This window comes from Papaver somniferum, chromosome 3, assembly GCF_003573695.1.
Source record: "Papaver somniferum cultivar HN1 chromosome 3, ASM357369v1, whole genome shotgun sequence".
Taxonomy (NCBI): Eukaryota; Viridiplantae; Streptophyta; class Magnoliopsida; order Ranunculales; family Papaveraceae; genus Papaver; species Papaver somniferum.
The window spans coordinates 212,071,375-212,088,590 of NC_039360.1; the positions used below are offsets into that span (position 1 = coordinate 212,071,375).

The 17,216-nt window shown below is 36.4% G+C and overlaps 2 protein-coding genes across 10 annotated transcripts; both read left to right on the forward strand.

Moving 5' to 3' along the window:
• Nucleotides 1–339: 339 nt before the first annotated feature.
• LOC113358574 (general transcription factor 3C polypeptide 5-like) lies at nucleotides 340–8,645 on the forward strand. Of its 7 annotated transcripts, none has more exons than XR_003364681.1 (17): nucleotides 340–565; nucleotides 1,739–1,875; nucleotides 2,523–2,874; nucleotides 2,996–3,085; nucleotides 3,176–3,266; nucleotides 3,586–3,652; nucleotides 3,885–3,927; nucleotides 4,389–4,560; nucleotides 4,664–4,762; nucleotides 5,453–5,521; nucleotides 5,779–5,908; nucleotides 6,454–6,649; nucleotides 6,905–7,080; nucleotides 7,228–7,264; nucleotides 7,591–7,772; nucleotides 7,898–8,043; nucleotides 8,165–8,645. XR_003364681.1 is itself a non-coding variant. In XM_026602173.1 (16 exons), exons 1-15 carry the CDS (start codon nucleotides 448–450, stop codon nucleotides 7,755–7,757), a joined length of 1,944 nt encoding a protein of 647 aa, XP_026457958.1. In that variant the 5' UTR covers nucleotides 340–447; the 3' UTR covers nucleotides 7,758–7,772; nucleotides 8,165–8,645. The 7 variants fall into 7 exon arrangements, 1 of the variants encoding a protein (XP_026457958.1); XR_003364685.1 differs by having other exon boundaries at nucleotides 7,964–8,129; nucleotides 8,268–8,645; XR_003364682.1 differs by having other exon boundaries at nucleotides 7,964–8,043.
• A 2,403-nt stretch (nucleotides 8,646–11,048) lies between these two features.
• On the forward strand, nucleotides 11,049–14,391 carry LOC113358576 (extracellular ribonuclease-like). Of its 3 annotated transcripts, none has more exons than XM_026602175.1 (9): nucleotides 11,049–11,343; nucleotides 11,500–11,651; nucleotides 11,775–11,839; nucleotides 12,147–12,211; nucleotides 12,309–12,395; nucleotides 12,476–12,606; nucleotides 12,982–13,087; nucleotides 13,273–13,526; nucleotides 13,774–14,391. In XM_026602175.1, exons 1-9 carry the CDS (start codon nucleotides 11,202–11,204, stop codon nucleotides 14,230–14,232), a joined length of 1,461 nt encoding a protein of 486 aa, XP_026457960.1. In that variant the 5' UTR covers nucleotides 11,049–11,201; the 3' UTR covers nucleotides 14,233–14,391. The 3 variants fall into 3 exon arrangements, with proteins under 3 accessions (XP_026457960.1, XP_026457959.1, XP_026457961.1); XM_026602174.1 differs by having other exon boundaries at nucleotides 11,239–11,343; nucleotides 11,423–11,651; XM_026602176.1 differs by lacking the exon at nucleotides 13,774–14,391 and having other exon boundaries at nucleotides 11,239–11,343; nucleotides 11,423–11,651; nucleotides 12,982–13,091; nucleotides 13,273–13,435.
• Nucleotides 14,392–17,216: the final 2,825 nt, after the last annotated feature.

Below are 17,216 nucleotides of genomic sequence, written 5' to 3' on the forward strand. Positions count from 1 at the left end.
TTTGTTTTTTCCTGACTCATCTGAATCTGACTCGCTTGGATCTGACTAAAATCACCTGATTCATCTGGATCTGACTCAATATGTTTGTTTTTTGAGTTAGATATGACTCAAAATATGAGTCAGTGGTATTTTATTACCTGACTCAAACGGGTCCGAGTCAGGAATTAGGTTTGACTCAAATCGCGAGTCAGATCTGATTCAAAATAAAAAACAAATGATTTGACATGTGGCTCGAGTCAGATCGACTTTCGCACGGGCTCACCATCTAGTGGGTTTTGATGTACAACGTTATTTCGACGGATACGAACTGATTATTGATACAAAGATACTAAACCATGATACCAACAACTGCATATTCCCTGGCTTCAGTAGTTCAGACTGTTCAGGACATTTGAGTCTCTAGCACCCGCCGTTCCGCCGTTCGCTGCCGTTCTTCGAAATGGTCTAATGCTCCATCACTCCATTTTTCTCTTGATTAGACTCCAGGGGTTTAAACCTTGTGCCTGCCCTGATTCCTTCTCTGTGATACGAATCTCAAGTGAAGTGCTTCTTCCTCTGCCCCAAGGTATGTTATGCCTCAATCTCCCCCATCTCTCTGTCAGTTTCCATTCTATGACTATCTCTTTCTGGTTGTACTTGAATCTGAAGAAAAAGTAGTATTTCTTCTGTAAATTCCTGATTGCTAAGAACCCTAATTAAGATACGATCGAATACGGTGTGTGAACTTATTTCGGTTAGAGAGCATAATTTAGGGTTTGTGTATAGTTAGGGTTTTTAGTACTTTTAGCAAAAAAAAACTGAAACAAATTTGAGTATTCTTCTCTAATTTGGATATAGAGTATCTAGATTAGAGTGATCAAGTGATCCTCCTTTTTCTTGAGTTTGCGTAAGTTGCATTGAGAGACTACGGAGTAATACCGGTATGGGTTGGAATTTGGCAAAATTGTGTAGAACCCACATGATGGGAGTCTAGAATTAGCTATGAAGCTTTTGTACTATGCACATCTGCAGAACATTCATTTACAATAGCATTTCTTTTTTAGACTTGTATGTTTTGGGCATGATTACGAATTTCCAAAATTCATTTATACTTACAATGTGATACAGTGAATGAATGAAAGAACATTCATTTACAATAGCATTTCTTTTTTAGACTTGTATGTTTTGGGCATGATTACGAATTTCCAATTCATTTATACTTACAATGTGATACAGTGAATGAATGAACTCAAGTCATACTGCTTAGGACCATGACTGGAGTGGTCAAAAATCTTAAACAACTGTCATGTTTAAATCACCAACTGCCGCTTCGACATTTCCTCTGGTCAAAGATCTAACCATTTTGATTAACAGGAAAACAGGGCCAATAGAATGCTTGTAAGACCTAATTAATACACATGTTTTTATTATACTACTTTTTATCTAGTTGTTATAATAACCATAAAGATGAAAGTTTACTTGAAGATCTCAAAGACCAAAATACAAATTTTGAGTTATTTTAGAATTTTGACCTAAATCCAAAATGATTCTAATCATGGGAATGTGGATGGAAATCATAAGCATCCAAAAAAAAAAAAAAAGAATCCCTTTCCAAATATTTGTTTTAGTACAGATAATTTGCATTTAAACTGAAATCTATAATCCTTACGTAAAAATTTGATTTTAATTTGGTTGAAAGTTACTATTGCGGTTGGAATTTGACCTTCATTACAATATGTGGTCTAATGATTGGTTGCAGAAATGGGACTTATAAAAGATGGAGCTATATCTGGGATTTTACCAGATAGCGAGGGGTTTGTGGTGCATTATCCAGGTTATCCATCTTCAATTCCTCGGGCGGTTGAAACTCTCGGGGGAACTGAAGGAATTCTGAAGGTACTACTAGATTTTCAAAAGAAAAGAAAAGACGAACATTTTATTACTTACGAATTTGATCTTGACGAGTTCTAATCTATTGGTATTCTAATTCAGTTTTTGTTTTTCAAACACAAGCTTACGATTACAACTGGGCTATAATATGTTAGGCGAATCCTTATGCAGAATGTGTCCTGTTGCTAGTTTCAACCTAATTAGCTTCTGTATTTTTTATATCGAACCCTTTTGATGTCCAGAAGTCTGGAACACCTTTAGAGTTCTCTGTGGATTTTGTATCATACCCATAGGAGAACTCATTGAAGGGTTTGGTTCATGAGAAAATTGTAACATTTAAGATGACATACATGTGTAGGAGTGTTGGATGCATTTATGAGTAAGTGTTACTCTTTTATACAAGCTGTTTTTACCCGTAGGATATGTATTCTCCGTTATATTCAACCTCAACAACTCTCCGCTGTATTTATTGAAATGGCCACTTGGAGATTTTTGTAATTAGCTTGGTTATTTATTAATATTATGGTGGTGGAACAGAAGTACAGGGGCATATTGCGTATTAAAAGAGTTGCTGTGGTTGATTGTCGTCATATGATCCTTTCTTTTCTTTAAGCTTTCCTCATTTGCTCATGTAGTCTCAAAATTGGTTATAGGCACGCAGCTCGAAGTCGAATTCTTTGGAGCTTCATTTCCGCCCTGAAGATCCATGCTCACATCCTGCATTTGCGGAGCTAGGCCCATGCTGTAATTTGTTGCTCAAAATATCGAAAAGGAAAACCTCTGGTACGCTTATAGATTCTGAAAACCCGTCAAAAAGTTCAACAACGAAAGTAGCAAACTTAGAGACGGTTGCTTGCAATTCCGAGAATGCGGAAATATCCCAAGAAGGTGATCTTGGCAACACTGCGTCAGTTGGAAATACAAGTCAATCAGATGAATTAGAAGTTCACACAGACCTATTTGCAGATATTGTTGCTCGAGTGTCCGAAGCTTATCACTTTAAAGGTCAGTTGACTTCTTCTTATTTTTTTTTGACGATTGTCCTGTTACGGTTCGTCTAATTAATTATTTTCAAATTTTCAATCATTCAGTATTAACAAACAAGGTTTGATATCACGTTCTTCAGGAATGGTGGACTACCAACATGTTCTCGCTGTTCATGCGGAAGTTTCAAGAAGAAAGAAGAGGCAGTGGGCAGATGTAGAACCAAAATTTGGTAAAGTTTATTCTTCATGAACCCCGATTGTAGTTTTATTCGGAAATGCTAATATTATAGTTTAATATGTTGGCATTTTTCATATTGCAGAGAAGGGTGGTCTTATGGACATAGATCAGGAGGGTTTGATGATGCTGGTACCTCCACTTTTCTCACCCAAGGATGAACCAGGGGACTTAGTGTAATCTATCTTTCTCTGGACTTAAATTTTTTGCATGTATTATAGTTTTCTGTAGAGCTTAGCAATATATAAGAGTTTTATCTGTCTTGTTAATGCGGTATTCCTGGTAGACGATCAACATCTGAATCCCGTAGGTCATGTTGATGGTCTATTCATTACCATTCGTAGTATCATTTTTACATCATAGCCCTGAAACAAATCTATATTCGTTCATAGACGACATTTAGTCATTGACTGTTGAATATGCGTTTCCCTTCTTGGGAATATTTATCATTTTATTATTGGTTTCTTGAGCTAATGGGTTTGTTCTTCTATGCAGGTTGAAATCTTTAACAGCATTAACATCAAAAAAGAAACTAGAGGCAGTAGTACAACAGCGCTGGGAGGTATGTTGATTGAATTAATTGGCCACTGAAAAGGACTTGAAATAATTATGTTGTTTATTGATATTTGCCTCTTAAACGAATAAGCGATACTTTCACTGCTGTAGATAGCTAACTATGTCTTTTTGTGATAGTTGTTGTGTAACTTATCAGTAAAAAGAAAGAAAAAGATGTTCTGTAACTGTGTATTATAATTGTATTAACTGGTCATAATTCTTGGTTTCTTGTTAAGCAGATGGAAATTGAGCCATGCCTTGCAATCGATTTTAACATTGAAGATATCCTTTTGATATAATCTTGTTTAACCTTCCCCTTATATGAGCAATAAGCCAACTACATAATAAGCTACAACTTACAAATGTTTAACGAGAATAACGATGACCTGTCTTACAAACAATATAAAGAATCTGCTTCTGTTTTGAGAAGATTTGTTTTGATTTTAATACACGGGTTCTTTATTTTTTTGATCCTTCAGACAAAAGCAGCTATTGGTTTAGTATGATACGATATCAGAACTAGTGCTTCAAATTGTACTGTATGCTTAGGAGTTACAGCACACTACGGATTTCTTCTTTGAAAGGTTAGGGACTGCGTGCTATAGCCTTGAAACCTGATGTTGGCATTAAAAAACATAAAGATAGAAATAAAACATCCATTTAGTCCAATTGCTCGTATAAGTATGTTAAAGCAGTAGCCTATACCTCTTTCTCCTGCGTTTGGTTTTGCTTAAAAGTCCTACAGATTCCTAAGAAGTTCAAGTGGGAGGAATATGTTCAACAAGGTTCAACCCAATGGGAAGGGTTGATGGCTGTATCTAAACTATTCGAAGAGCGTCCTATATGGCCCAGGCGTTCACTGACTGAACGTCTGCTTGATGACAATCTAAAGCTGGGATATCATCTGCTTAAAAGGTTGATTCCTAGAAAGTGTTGCTTGTTTCACTGATAAAAAGTTGGCATCAGTTTCATTTGATAATCAGCGATTTATGTCATCTACATTTCTGTCTTTTTGCAGACTTCTTTTTAAAACTGCATATTACTTTTCAACTGGACCTTTCCGTCGATTTTGGATTAGAAAGGGATATGATCCTCGGAAAGACCCTGAGTCACGGATGTAAGAGCTCTACCTATATAATCTTCCAAACTTTTTTTTTTCCAATTGGAAATCTTTTTACATTAATCTGTGTTTCGATTCCGCATGTTTCTGTATCTTGTGTGGCTGTAGGGTTCCACATGTAAATGCTCTTTCTAGACCATTAAACCAAATTTTCTGATCTGAATCAGTTCAGATGGTTAAAACAACATTTGAAAGCATGAAAGTTCATCATTCTTCTGATTGGTTTCTCGATATTATAAAGTTATTCTCTGACTCTATTGGGGAACGGAGATATAAAGTTAAAATAATTGATGAAGACTGGCTTGTACATCTTTATTGAAGGTTTTTCGTTTGCCTGGAAATATCCAGTCTTGGTGCAAGAGCATCATACCTTCAAATCCCATTTAACAGAAATTTATGTTGCTTAAAAGTTTATTAGCGGTAGGGATAGAGCTAAGCTAAACTTATGGTTAATTTGATATGAAAGCGAAAACATAAAAAGGAAACTAAATGAGTGACTGTAAACAGAGAAGACCATATTTGGACAACAGATTGAAAATAATTTTTCTCGAACTCACTTTATTGACAAGAAAAAAAAAGTGAGTCTATTCTATTTTAGTTTTTGCAAGTACAAAATGAAACAGGAGATGCATGATGTTTTTATACGCCACGCGCAAGCTTATGCTTGACGACATTGATTTTCAACAGATATCAGAGCATTGATTTTCGACTGCCTCCTTCGATACGAAATTCCGCTGATGCCAATACAAGCACTGAGTGAGTCATCCCCCCCCCTCAGTTATTCTGTTTCTTGCTACCTTTACATACCGTTTATATCTTGGAACAAAAGGCTAATCGTTGTTTGATTTTATCCAAGAGTACAGTTCTGAAGGTTTTTGTTCAATGAAATATCATGCCATTAAGTTTAATGTTCTCTCGGGAATTAAATGATTCCATAGGAAAAGAATGAGATAAAACATGCAAATTTAGTCTTCCGTTCGGCCTTTCCTGAGCTTATTAGCACTTTGTTTTAGGAAATGGAGGGATCTATGTGCATTTCGAGCTTTCCCCTGGAAAAGTCAAACTGCACTGCAGCTTTGCGAACTTGACGATGATTACATTCAACAAGAGATTAAGAAGCCTCTTGAACAAACAACTTGCTCAGTAAGTTTTTCATCAAGCATCTTTCTTGTCTCATTACTGATAAACTCAACAGCCAGCAGTTTCATAACTCTGTAGGTAATCTTGGTTATTGTTCTAAATAAAATTTTCCTCAGTATATGTTGTGTAGTTTGATTAGTTTCATGCATATTGTTAATAGAAAAGTTCTGTCTAGGTTTCATCCATCTCATCCACTTTATGTACTGTACTAATTACTCATCTCTTTAACAAGTCACTTGATCTGATAATCCTCACTAGATGCTTCATTAACATCCTTGTTAATACAAAAATACAATGTGGGATTCAGTTATCAAGTGACATATGCAGGATGCAGCCATCTTATTTACTTCTTTTATACTAATAATAAAGGCAACTGAAATCTGTAAAAAATGAAAATAAATCATTAGCAATTAAAAAGATAAGGCCTACAGGGGTGTATGTTCTCATGTATGATAACTGGAAAAATATGTTATATTTTTTAGCCAGTCCACATGATTAATGTAAGAACATCAAGTACTTTTGCACACTTGACATTTTTGGGTTTGTAGTGCTCAACAGGATGGTTCCCTTCACATGTCATTAGTACCTTGAGAAAACGTGTTGCTGTGAGGTTCTTATCAGTATATCCTAAGCCGGGTGGAGAATACTTGTGGAAATCAGCAAACGAGCGCTTTGAGAAGTCTAAGAGGGCGCATGTTCTTAGAAAAGAGCCCAGACCTGATGAGGAGCAACATGCCAACAGAGGTTAAGCATCTAAACTGATGTCATGTTTCTTTGTTGAAAATTTGTTTGTGTCAGTATTTATGATTGTGATATTTGCATCTTTGAGAAGAAAGTCACTATTGGAGTCAACATATTTGCCTGTTTCTCTCCTATTTTTCTACATCTATAAATTGGTTACTCTGCCAAAAATCAAGATTCATGATATTGACGTATTCAACCTTCCACCTCCAATGATTGCTATACAATACGTAGCCTTACACTATCTTTCCTTTGCAGATTCGAGCACTGAAGAACCATCTAGGGATGCACCAACGGGTGGTACTGAATTGAATTTTGCCAACGATAATGATGAACCTGATGAGGATGAGGATGAGGAGAATTATGGGGACGGTGAGATTGAAGAAGAGGAAGAGGAAGAGGAGGAATTTGAGGAATATGCATCACTTCATTTGGTAATTGAACCTTGATTATTATTTCTTGTTTCTGTATTATAGGCTTCGCTTCTCGAATCCCAGTCAGCTGTGTAAGTTCCATTTTGGCGTTGTCTTAATTCTCCATTTGCTGGGTTTTAACTTCACCTTTTGTTTTCCTGTTTGTAGGACGGTGCTGATGATGATTTCTCTTTACAATCATCCTGTATCCTCAAATATGCATTCAAATACCTTCTTTGTTTTCAATTTAGTGTCATAGTGATGATTTAATTCTTGTTCGTATCTGCAATCAATATGCCTGTCTTCTAAAGAAAGTTGCGTTAATCCTGGTTTTCTGTAGGTACTATCTAGAGCCTTGCACATTCTAAGATCTTTTTACATCGACTATACGTATATGGATTGTTGTGTACAATATGTTTAATCTAATTGGTTGTGACATTATTACTCTAGACATTTTATATCTGTGGTCTTAAAGTCTCAATAGAATAATCTTACAGTTTTAAAGAAGGGAGTTTCCTATATAATATACAGATCCTATTGGTGAAAATATCTCCAAGAATTACTTGCAGGAGCTATTTGGTGGATTTCCATCCAGTGGCGTAGCTGGCAGTAACCTACAAGATGGCGACATCAGTGATTACCAAATACTGGGGGATATTAGCGATGATAATGATAATTATTCTGATGGGGACAACTAAAATCATTTTAAATTGGTAATCAACCACTTTCTTTCTTCAGGCTGTGACTGTTTTTTAACGGCAATATAATTGTGCTAGTGAGGTTTCAAATTGTCAACTTGCCATCATTTGAGCTTCTAACACTCCATGTATGTGACTAGGATATCGGTCACCTACCTTACAGGCGTTATGGTTAGATAGTGAGGCTATTGTGATTTTAATGGCAGGAACAAAATGAGTCATTTATGGATATCTGGTTCATAAGGCTGTGACTTCCGATACAATGTTATTCGATCCAATTAGCAAGGTTACTACTAAAGTCGTTCCAAACACCTGTTGACTAATCCTTAAGAGTCAGGATGCCAACTCCAAATTCTAGGTTCTATTCTTTAGGTATGAGTTCTAACTCCAATCCCTATGTTTTACAGATGAATGTTTTGACTCTCGGAGTGTCTTCACAGCTCTCTGAACTAACAATGATGTACAACAAAGCAAATGTTCTCATTTTCACTTGAAATGAGTTATTTTCAGCAGTTATTACTCAACGGGACAAGAAGAAGTGACAAGGTAAATTTCTAGACCAGCTCACTCTATTCAGCAGAGAGATTACTCATGTTGTCGTGTATCTCCATAAGCAAGTCAGGTTATCGAGGATCGACAGGTATATAGTAAACTGCACTTGCTGAACATGGATTGCAGATACATTATTTGTAGCAAATGTTTGGTCAGTTAAAGGAAGTAGAAGGAAAGCCTTCTATATTTAGAGATGTTTCACTTTGTGTTTGCTGGCATATTACCTTAGCTTGCTAGGCTTCTTGATATTACAGCTGCAGAATATACATGAGCTAAAAAATCACCTCCTTTTGAATTTTTATATATAAAACAAAACACGATGTGCAGAATGTTTCATTTGCTTGCCAATGTTTATGGAATATCTCCATTCTTGGTCAAAAGGCTGCATCTTATTCTTAGTTTTCACTCCCAGGCACATCCAGTACTAGTAATTCAGGCCTACTAGAAATTAGTGATGGTTGCTCTTGTTCGCGAAAGTTGGAAACTTACGATTGCTTAAGTCTTTTGGTATAGCAAGCGGTAATCTCGTAAAAGATCGTCGATATTGATGTCTCCCCCTTAGTTCAAACCGGAAAAACTTGAACTGATAAACCTATAGCTACAAAGGTGCTTTAGGCTTTCATAGTTATCTATTCATAGGAAATTTAAATTCTTGAGGCTTCTAGACGATGTCATCATTCCCCTTGTTTTGTCTTCAGGTATAGTAGATTCATTCTATAGTAGTATCATAACTTATGACTATCATAAGTGACCAGAGCCTCGTACTTCGTGTTCTCTTCATTCTTATTGACCACAAGCACAAGATAATTTCTTATTAAGCTTCTGATTAAGATTTAACTGAGGTGAAGAATATGTGATTTCGTAGCGAGATATTATGATGAGACACTAATATACCCAGCAGCTGCACCCAGAATTAAGAAGCTTGTTCTACTACTGAATTCTTGAAAATCAAACACCATAGCTGGGAAGAAGATCTATCAAACACAATAATCATGATCTAGGAGTAAGGTAATGACAGTTTCATGTCTCTTCATCATAAACCCTCTTTAGGAAAAATATCTTCTGTCCTCACTGCCTTGCGTTTAGTTTTTCTAGATTTTTTTTTTACTTGAACTACTGATTTAAATTTTCACATCTTGTAGGTTATGCTGGTTTTATTCATATTATATCTGGTACTTAACCTCCTATGCACCCTTCTATGCCCAGATATGTGGACCAGTCATTATTGTGTTCCATTCTGCTCCCAGTTGTAGTTTATTCACACAGGTTAAATGGTGGTAGTCCTGCAACTTCCTTCCCTTGGTTGTTCAGCTTCCCAGCCTCTTATTATCCTATCGAACATGTTGGTTTCCAAACTAGACTAGCATGATATCACATTGAGGAAACAATAGCATATTCAGGATTATATGATGTATCAATAAACATCAAATTAGTAATTACACAGCATTCCTATTTCTTCAGGCAAACCCAATAGTCTACAGTTTCACATCTGACTAGTGAGATGCGAATTTAGGATATCAAGTGAGCCGAGATTCACAAGGCATGTGATTGGCAATAGAGATAACTGGTGACAGTGGTATTATTTGACAAGAGTTCTTCCTTAAGGGAAATGAATATGAACATACCAGTATAATCAAATTATCTTCCCATGTTGTCGACTTTGCAATGCTGATCAACTTGAGAATGAAATTCATTTGTTCATTAAACAGTAGCTTTACTAGAGCAGTCTGGTTTGCTTTTCTTTTTTCCCACCGAACATCTTAGATTAATCGTAATGTTGATGTAGAAAGTAGGTGTGTGAGTTAGATGTCAGACCCATTTATTATAAATCCTCATCTTCTGGTCTATTTGGAAATACAGGGAGACAGTGATCTTTAGTAACGTTAAGCCCAATCCTAGGCATTCTGTTAAGAATATTCATTCGGATTTTATGAACATTCTGAAAGAGAGAGACCAACTAATTTATCATCTGGAAAACAGAAGGGCCATGAGCTGGAGAATGAGTCACACTATGAATGGGTTTATTTTGTCTATTGAGGAAACTGATTGCACAAGGGAATTTGCCATTCCAATTTTGGAGAAATCCGGTTGCCGAAGAGCCTGTCAAAGCAGGACCAAGGTTGGGCTTCATGCCCCTTAGATGCAGGGCCAAAAGCTATACTACCTGTACTATATGGTGTAGTTGATTCTTTGTTCTCGCTATATTACATGCACTATGTTGTTTAGTTAGTTTTTAGTTTTTTAGTTTTTTTTATCAAGTTAAAACTTAATTTGTTAATGAAAAATTACAAAAATTAGATGGGAGCCTGGCAATAATCTGGGCCCCAATTCCTTTTTTTTTTTTTTGAAAGATTATATAAATCAGAACTTCAATGGTGAGTATACAAAGAGATGGTATGAACTTTTAAAAACATCACGATTTAAACACCATAACATCAAAATGGTCTTAATAGTATGAAAGAGCTCAACCTTAGATTTTAATCTTCCCCCAAATGCGACTTTATTTCCTTCCTTTCAAATGGACCAACAGATAAGGAATGGCGCTGCAAATTTCCTTTTCTGCTTATTCTGTCAATTTGGACGCCAAGCAAGAAAATTAAGTGTAACAGGCACTTTGCGGTGGATGACAAGATTGGATCAAGAATCTAAACCACCGTTATAACTGATATAGACGCCCACTTATAAGCTAAATACTACTAATGGCAACGTATTTTCATGCGCGGCCTAGGACAGGAGGAGTATCCTTTTAAGATCACTCTCACCTGTCCCACTATCAGTTGGAAACTGAAATGGAGTGTCCTCTGTTAACCACAAATTCAAACCCGAACTCATTTCTAACAAACAAAACTACTCTCAGTTACAAACCAAAAAGTAGAAGAAGAAATTCCTATAATGTTGCCACCCGATTCAAGCAAAATTCATCATTTAAACAAACAAATTCGACTCAATTGTTCATGGATTCCACTAAATGTTGCGAAGATAACAAAACCCACATGGAATCTGCAACCATATTTCATCACACTAGGAGATTTGGGTGAGTTTTAATTCAAAACCCTATTCTTCTTGTATTCAGAGTACTTAGTAAATGTGGATTCTGATTGGTGGATCTGTAGGTGGTTAAGATGTTTGATTTGCAAATGGAGATTGGTTTACCAGAGTTTGTTGGTGTTCTTGTTTTGCTTCACTTTAGTTGGCGCAGAAGCTAGTGCTGATTCAGTATTTGGATATGCTTGTGAAGATGTTTCGAGTTATTATTCCCCTGCTGAGAATCTGGAAGGTGAAGAACTAATGAAAAAATTGAGCTTGATTGTATCTAATCATCGAGCATTGCCGTACAAAAAGGTAATCTACTTCAGTCCTTGAGCCTAGCTATTGCAAAATCATGTTTTACTAGTAGCGGTCTTTGTGCTTAGTCGATTGGTTGTAAATTCAATGGATAGGTAAGAACAAATTTTGTGAGAGCAGGTTTGGGATGCTCTCAAGGTTCTTGATGCGGCTGATGTTGATAATCCAGATTCTTCGGCAAATGTGTATGTAAAATCTAGATGTTTATATATATGTTACTGTTTGATCCCACCGTCATGTTGAAATGGATCAATTGTCTGTGTTTTTATCTTGTCACCATATTGTAGTCGCTCGAAAGTACATAGACTGTTTTAAAACTTCTAATCATAGCAAATGGAAACTCAAAACAATTAGTGAAGTTGGTAGCATAAATGTTTCATTTGCAATCTCATTTTAGTATGATTGGGAGTTTCATACTTTTGATTTGAACTTCTGTAAGTTGCATTTATAAGTTTCTCAAACCAAAGCTTCAGCTGGGTTACTTTTTTGCAGAACGGAAATATACTCTCTGAAAGCTGTGCCAAAGCTCTTAGCAGGAAAACCTGGAGGATGGAACAGTGAGTTGCTTATCCATATACACTATGCTTGCTATGGCTGACCTTCCCATCTTTTCCTGTTATTTGCGAGTTTGTCATAATTCATTACTTTTTACAGGGGAGCATTTGTGGCCTCGTTCATACGGTCTAACATATGGTCCATCGTTAAGTGATTTACACAACATTCGCCCAGCTGATGCAAATGGTAAGATCGTTCTGTTCTTAGATGGTGTGAAATAAAAGACATAAAACTTATTGAATAATCAAGAGAGTGAATCTCTACAGTAAATTCATCTAGGGGTAATAAGTACTATGGGGAATGCCTTCCTACTTCACTTGACTGCCATAAGCCAGCAAACAAAGAAGCTGCATCTGATACAGAAACGGATAAAAACAGATGGGCACCACCTTTCCAGGTTAGTTTTTTGTTGTAACATAAAATCTTGAATGTTGTATCTTTTATACTGTGTATTTATAGTCAATTGGCGCAACACGTCAGATGACCCATGATTGAAATGCCTATTTGCTATCACAAAGCTGCGTAATCATGAAGGAAGTTCGGTTTTGTTCTATTACATTTCTGATGCAAGTGTTTACCCACCCCCGATATATTTGAAATCGATGTGCGGACTTACCGACTCTCCATCCTATTCACGGTTTAAGTCTTTACCACTTCCAGGGTTGGCTTTTGTTGACCCACATGACAAGTGGACCAGCAAAAACTTCCCTTATCTCTTCTTGTTCTTGTCTATTATTCCTAGTTACACATATCCTATTATGTGCCTTTACAGGTTAGGGGTGACATTGCAAGGGCACTAATGTACATGGCTGTAAGTTATGGATATAATCAGACAGATGGAAGCCCCAACCTTCACCTTTCTGATTCACCAAGTATCATTAAGTAAGAAAAGTTTCAATTCAATGAGTTGCATTATAACTTTATAGAAGATAGATCATGACATTGCCCTTGAGGGAACTTCCATCTATGAATTTCATTTTTTATCTTTCTTATTAATTATGAAAAGCTCGTCTCCAAAGTAATTATAAATTTGATTGTCCGGTTTGCCATGTATACCTTGTAGAAAAGAAAGAGATGGGATTGCTTTCAACATTGTTGAAGTGGAATGAACTTGATCCCCCTTCAAGAGAAGAGCAGCTGAGGAACCATCGAGTATGCAGTTTTTACCAACACAATAGAAATCCTTTTGTTGATCACCCAGAATACGCAAATCTTATATGGAAGCAAGGAAGTGAACACTATCATAAAGATAATCACTCCGTAGACGCATGGATAAATGAATTTCATTACAACAACGAAGGGAAAGACAATAACAAGGTGTGTACAGTCCTTGCAAGTTCAAATATATGTCACTGATGGTTAATCATCCATGTGTTAGAATCATTTAACCATTTCGTAGAAGTAAGTTTTGAGTGATTGTCATGTCAATTACTGCTTGTGTGAAACCTTGTGAAGGTTGTATTAGAAGTTGGGCTACATAATAATTACACCGCCAACTTGAAGTTCTTGCACCATAGTAATATAAATGATTTTCAAGTCCTAAACCAATTTATTTTCTGCGCAGTTCATCGAAATAGTGGTTGGACCATCAACAAATGCGTCCGAACTCAGTGTCGCGCTTTACAATGGAGCCAACGGAAAAATGTATAGGTTATTACCCCTGGTAGATGACACCAAATTCACTGTCACAAGGGATCGCTCAGGTTTTCTTATTTACACAGCATGGTTGGAACTCCAGAATGGACCTGGTGATGGTATTGCGCTGATTTCTGTCGGGAAGAAACAACAAGAAGTTGTTCAGTTCATTTCCTACAGTGGCATGATAAAAGCAACAGATGGACCGGCAATAGGTTTAGAATCCATTGATATTGGTTTCCAAGAAACAGATGATTCATCAGAGTTTGATTCACTGGGAGTAATTGAGAAACGAGGAGGTAAGCTTGAATGGAGAAAATTCATAAACGAGGCATCACCCAGGAAATTAAACATGAGTCAGATATTAATTATCAAATTCATAAGTTAGATGACTGATTGTATGCATATCCGATTATTGAAGTTGTAGATTTTTCTTCTCATGTATATATATATTGAACACTGAAATACTGGAAAAATGTGTATGCGCAAGGTATGAGAACTAACAACGCACTCGAATAGATAGACAACATTCTATGTTCTACTCGAATTGATCCATGTTTGTAACTGTATTAGTTACCGAGAGCATTTTGCATTTTCAGTACCTTATGAGTCTTGTTATTTTACTTTGGGCAGAAAATAAATTTTTACGCCATTGATCTTTGCTGGCCGAGATTTCCATTCTACTAAACTGTCATTTTTCAAAAATTGTCTGTTCACTTTGTGTAAAGTGTTCTGGTTTGCATTAGACAGATATAAATTACTTTCATGACTGGAAGTTGTTATTGTGCTCTCTCAACAACTTTCGTAGTTGGGTGTTAATTTATGACCAACCACTTTTGGATTTTATTGCAAAAAAGAAAAATTAATAGACAGAAGCATTTACTATTGTACTGGACTTATTACAGAATTTGAAAGTTCAAAAAAATGAGTGTGACAACTAAATCTCCATTTATGATGATTAGAACCGACGAACAACGTACCTTTACTCTTGCAAGCATGAATTTCTCTATAAATACGCATATATTAAGCAACAGATTCGACACAAAGATTCATATATAACTTCTCTTCTTGAGCTGGTAGTAGATTCTGAAAATACAACCATGAGTGTTTCAAAGAGTCTGATTCTGTTGATTTTGATCGTCATGTTTTCATCCATGAACACCAACTTTTGCTCTGCAGCTCGTGGTTTTAGGCGATCTCATAACAAGCACAGTAGACAAGGCAAACCCCAAAATATGCGACATCCTAACACATCCCCAGCCCCAAGTCTAATGGCAACAACAAGATGAAACTTAGCTTATATAAAGACAACTCTCTTTATTGATGTTTAGAAAATCTCTCAAAACTAAACACAAGCTCTAATCTTGCTTATATGATCAACCACAATTTTGGTGATCATATATATATAGAACTATGAATTCCTTTTCCTAATCCTATTACCTTATTACATGTCTTTTCTTTTCTTAGAACTAGATGACTTCTAATTCCCTTAGGATTACATCAATTTCCTAATCTTGTCCTAACCAACTTGTTAGTGACTTCTATGTTGAAGTTTAACCAACATTTTCCCCGTTAAGCTTCAACCTTACCCGTGACATATCTTGTACTCCAATCAGTTGTCTCATTTCTTTAAACTTGATACGAGCTAATGCCTTTGTCAATATATCTGCTTTCTGCCCAGTTCCTGGTATGTGTTCAACGTTAATGACCTCCTTCTCGATGCATTCTCGTATGAAATGATACCTTTTGTGAATGTGTTTCGTCTTCCCATGAAACACTGGATTTTTAGTGAGTGCAATTGCAGACTTATTATCAATCTTGATGGGAACTTTTTCAGGTTCTCTTCCTTTGATTTCACCCAACAGTTCTTGAAGCCATATTGATTGTTTAGCTGCTTTTGTTGCGGCCATGAACTCAGCTTCACAGGATGAGAGGGATACAATGTCTTGCTTCTGTGAACACCATGTAATAGGTGCTTCACCTAGATAAAATATATGACCAGTTGTACCTTTTCCATCATCTTGGTCAATATTATGACTGCTGTCACTATACCCAACAATTCCTTTTGATCCTCCTCGACCATACTTCAATCCACAGCTGATTGTTCCTCTTAGATATCTCAATATCTGCTTTATTACATCACCATGAGACTTGCGTGGACTCTGCATATAACGGCTTGCTACTCCCACAGAGAAAGCCAAGTCTGGTATTATGTGTAACAAGTATCTAAGGCATCCAACATTTCTTCTATAACTCGTTGGATCAATCTCAGCTTCTTCTTGTGCCTTTGAAACTTTAAGTCCAAACTCCATTGGTATCTTAGTTGGATTACAAGTTTCAAGTCCTGCTTCTTTCAGAATTCTCCTTCCATAAGCTTCTTGTTTAATCTGAATCCCATCTACTCCTTGGTGGACTTCTATGCCAAGGTAATAAGTGAGTTTTCCGAGGTCTGACATCTCAAACTTTGATGACATTTCTCTCTTGAACTCATTGATCACCTTAAGGGAGTTGTCAGTCAAAAATAGATCATCTACATAGACTGCAATCACAAGAAGCGTTCCCTTTTCTTCTCTTATGTATACTGATGTTTCTTTAGAGCACTTAACAAATCTGATTTCTCTTAAGATTTGATCTAACTTTGTATTCCAGGCTCGCGGAGCTTGTCTTAGACCATATAGATCTTTTGATAACTTATAAACCTTATGCTCTTGTCCTTTTACTTCAAAACCTTCTGGTTGTTCAACATGCACATCTTCTCGCAATTCACCATGTAAGAATGCTGTCTTAACGTCTAAGTGGTGAATTTCCCATGAGTTTGATGCTGCTTCTGCTATTAAGAGACGAATTGTCTCTAATCTAGCAACTGGTGCGAAAACTTCATCAAAGTCTATGCCTGATTCTTGAACGTATCCCTTAGATACAAGCCTTGCCTTATATTTGTTGAAAGTACCATCAACATTCCGTTTTATTTTGAAGATCCACTTAAGACCAATCACTTTTACCCCACCTGGCTTATCAACTAGAAACCAAGTCTTGTTTCTGTTGATTGAAATAATTTCTTCTCTACATGCTTGTGTCCATTTAGTCGAGACCTTTGCTTCCTGAAAATTCCTTGGTTCATTATTAACAGAAAGTAGCATTATCTCACATTCTTCTGCAGCTTGAAGAACATAATCCTCCAGATACTGTGGCTTTTGTATCTGTCTTGTTGATTTTCGCAGTGGAATGGGTTGAGTTATTTCATCGATCTCTTCTTCTTCTTCTTCTTCCACTTCTTCGTTATTCTCAGTGTTTTCATTATTCTCTTCTTCTTCTTGATTAACATCATTGTTTCCATTGGTATTGATGATTATGGGTCCTTCGCCTTCATCA